At 61.7% G+C, this 1,538-nt stretch overlaps 1 protein-coding gene across 1 annotated transcript in view; it reads right to left on the bottom strand.

Moving 5' to 3' along the window:
* Positions 1-1,538, bottom strand: part of SRL (sarcalumenin) — a 13,956-nt gene that overhangs the window by 11,506 nt on the left and 912 nt on the right. The window contains exon 2 of the mRNA XM_009324675.1: positions 1,438-1,538. Coding sequence (XP_009322950.1) covers positions 1,438-1,538 — 101 coding nt within the window. The remainder of the gene's footprint in view (positions 1-1,437) is intronic.

Here is a 1,538-nt window from a genome sequence, read left to right as displayed (position 1 = left end):
GCCGTGTCTCGGCCGGCCGCTCGCGGGGAATGCGAAGGACATGCCTGGAAGGGGCTCCAGCGCTGGGGCGTAGCACGAGCACGCGCGGCACCTGCTGCCCGATGGGGCCCCTGCCTGCCCCGGCGCTTCCCCCAGCAGCTGCAGCTCCTCCAGGGCCAAGCTTTGACTGCAGGCGCACTCTGCTCTGCCTCTCTGTCTGTCCACTCCCCCCAAAAATTATGCAGTGAGCCAGAGACATGAGGATGTGCGAGGCTGGGGCTGGCTCTTGAGAGACCGGCCAGCCTGAACCGTCCTGGCTGCCTCGCCTTTGCCGGCAGGATCGTTCCCTCCCGCTTCTCCCACCTCTGCCCCCATATCAGGCTGGAGCCCTCTGCGTGGGGCCCTGGCTTGGGGGGGCCCTGGGGGCCCCATGGCTCCGTGACAGGCTCTGGGAGCATGAGGCAGCTGTGTCTGCCTGGGGTAGGCACCCCGGTGTCCCCGAGATGGGGAGACACAGGTGTCCTCGCCCTGGAGGTGCTGGCGCACCAAGGGCCCCGCGCAGCTCCAAGTGCTTTTTGGTATCAGGAGCTGGGTCAGGCTTCAGTGGGGGTTTGGGGACAGACGTGTGCTGGCTGGGCTGGGGATACCTGGGCCAAGCCGGGCACTGCCAAGCCCTGGGACCGTGTTGAGTGTCTACCGAGTGTTGGGCTGGGGAAGACCTTTTGACTTGCCAAGTAAAGCCACAGAGACCAAAGTGGGTTTCCCTTTCAGCACAAATGGGAACTTTTTGAGCTGGGACGTTACAGATGAAAGCAGAAAAAGACTCAGCTGTGTCCAAAGGTCGCTGCCCAACCCGTGGGCCAAAGTCCACAAGCGTTTCTAGGAAATCATGGTGGGGGGTGTCCCTTTTCCTTAGCTAGCCTTTCACTGACTGAACGTGGCCAGAGCTGGTGCTTTGGCAGCTCATTGGTCTGAATTAGCTCTTCACACCTTCCCTACGAGGCAAGGGCTGGTGGACAAGAGACCCACCAGCCCGGGCAGTGTCCTGCCCGTGCACCAGGAGAGATAGGGGTCTGGAGGACTCTGAGGGTGGAGGATAAAGGGCCTTTAAGAGGTCTGCGGGTGCTGAAAGGGGCCTGGGTGTTAAAAATCTTATCCATGTCCACAGCCCAGAGGAGAAATCATGGGCTTAAAGTGCAGCGAGGGAAATGTCAGCCAGCTTTGGTATCGCTGCGACGAGCGCCTGCATCGCAGGCATCTGCGGGCTCCTGCCTGCGCCCTCGATGCCCGCAGCCGGCCCAGCTCTGCAGTGGTTAGGGGCAGGCGTGGGAAGCACAAGCGTTAGGAGAGGGCCATGCACTAGGTGCGGTTTAATGTGCCAAGCTCAGCTCCGCCGGGGGTTGATAGTAGGTCACTCTTGCTTGTACAGCACACGCCGCTACAAGAAAAAACTCCAACCTATCTGGCCGTGCCGGGGCTCGGTGGCAGCAGGGTGGGTGCTGTGGCCAGGTGGGCTCTCTGTTTCTGCCAGTGATGGCTTGCCTGCAGGGGGATCTGCT

The sequence above is a fragment of the Pygoscelis adeliae genome, unplaced genomic scaffold (genome assembly GCF_000699105.1).
Source record: "Pygoscelis adeliae isolate BGI_AS28 unplaced genomic scaffold, ASM69910v1 Scaffold85, whole genome shotgun sequence".
Classification (NCBI taxonomy): Eukaryota; Metazoa; Chordata; class Aves; order Sphenisciformes; family Spheniscidae; genus Pygoscelis; species Pygoscelis adeliae.
This window is presented reverse-complemented; position numbering and strand designations above follow the sequence as displayed.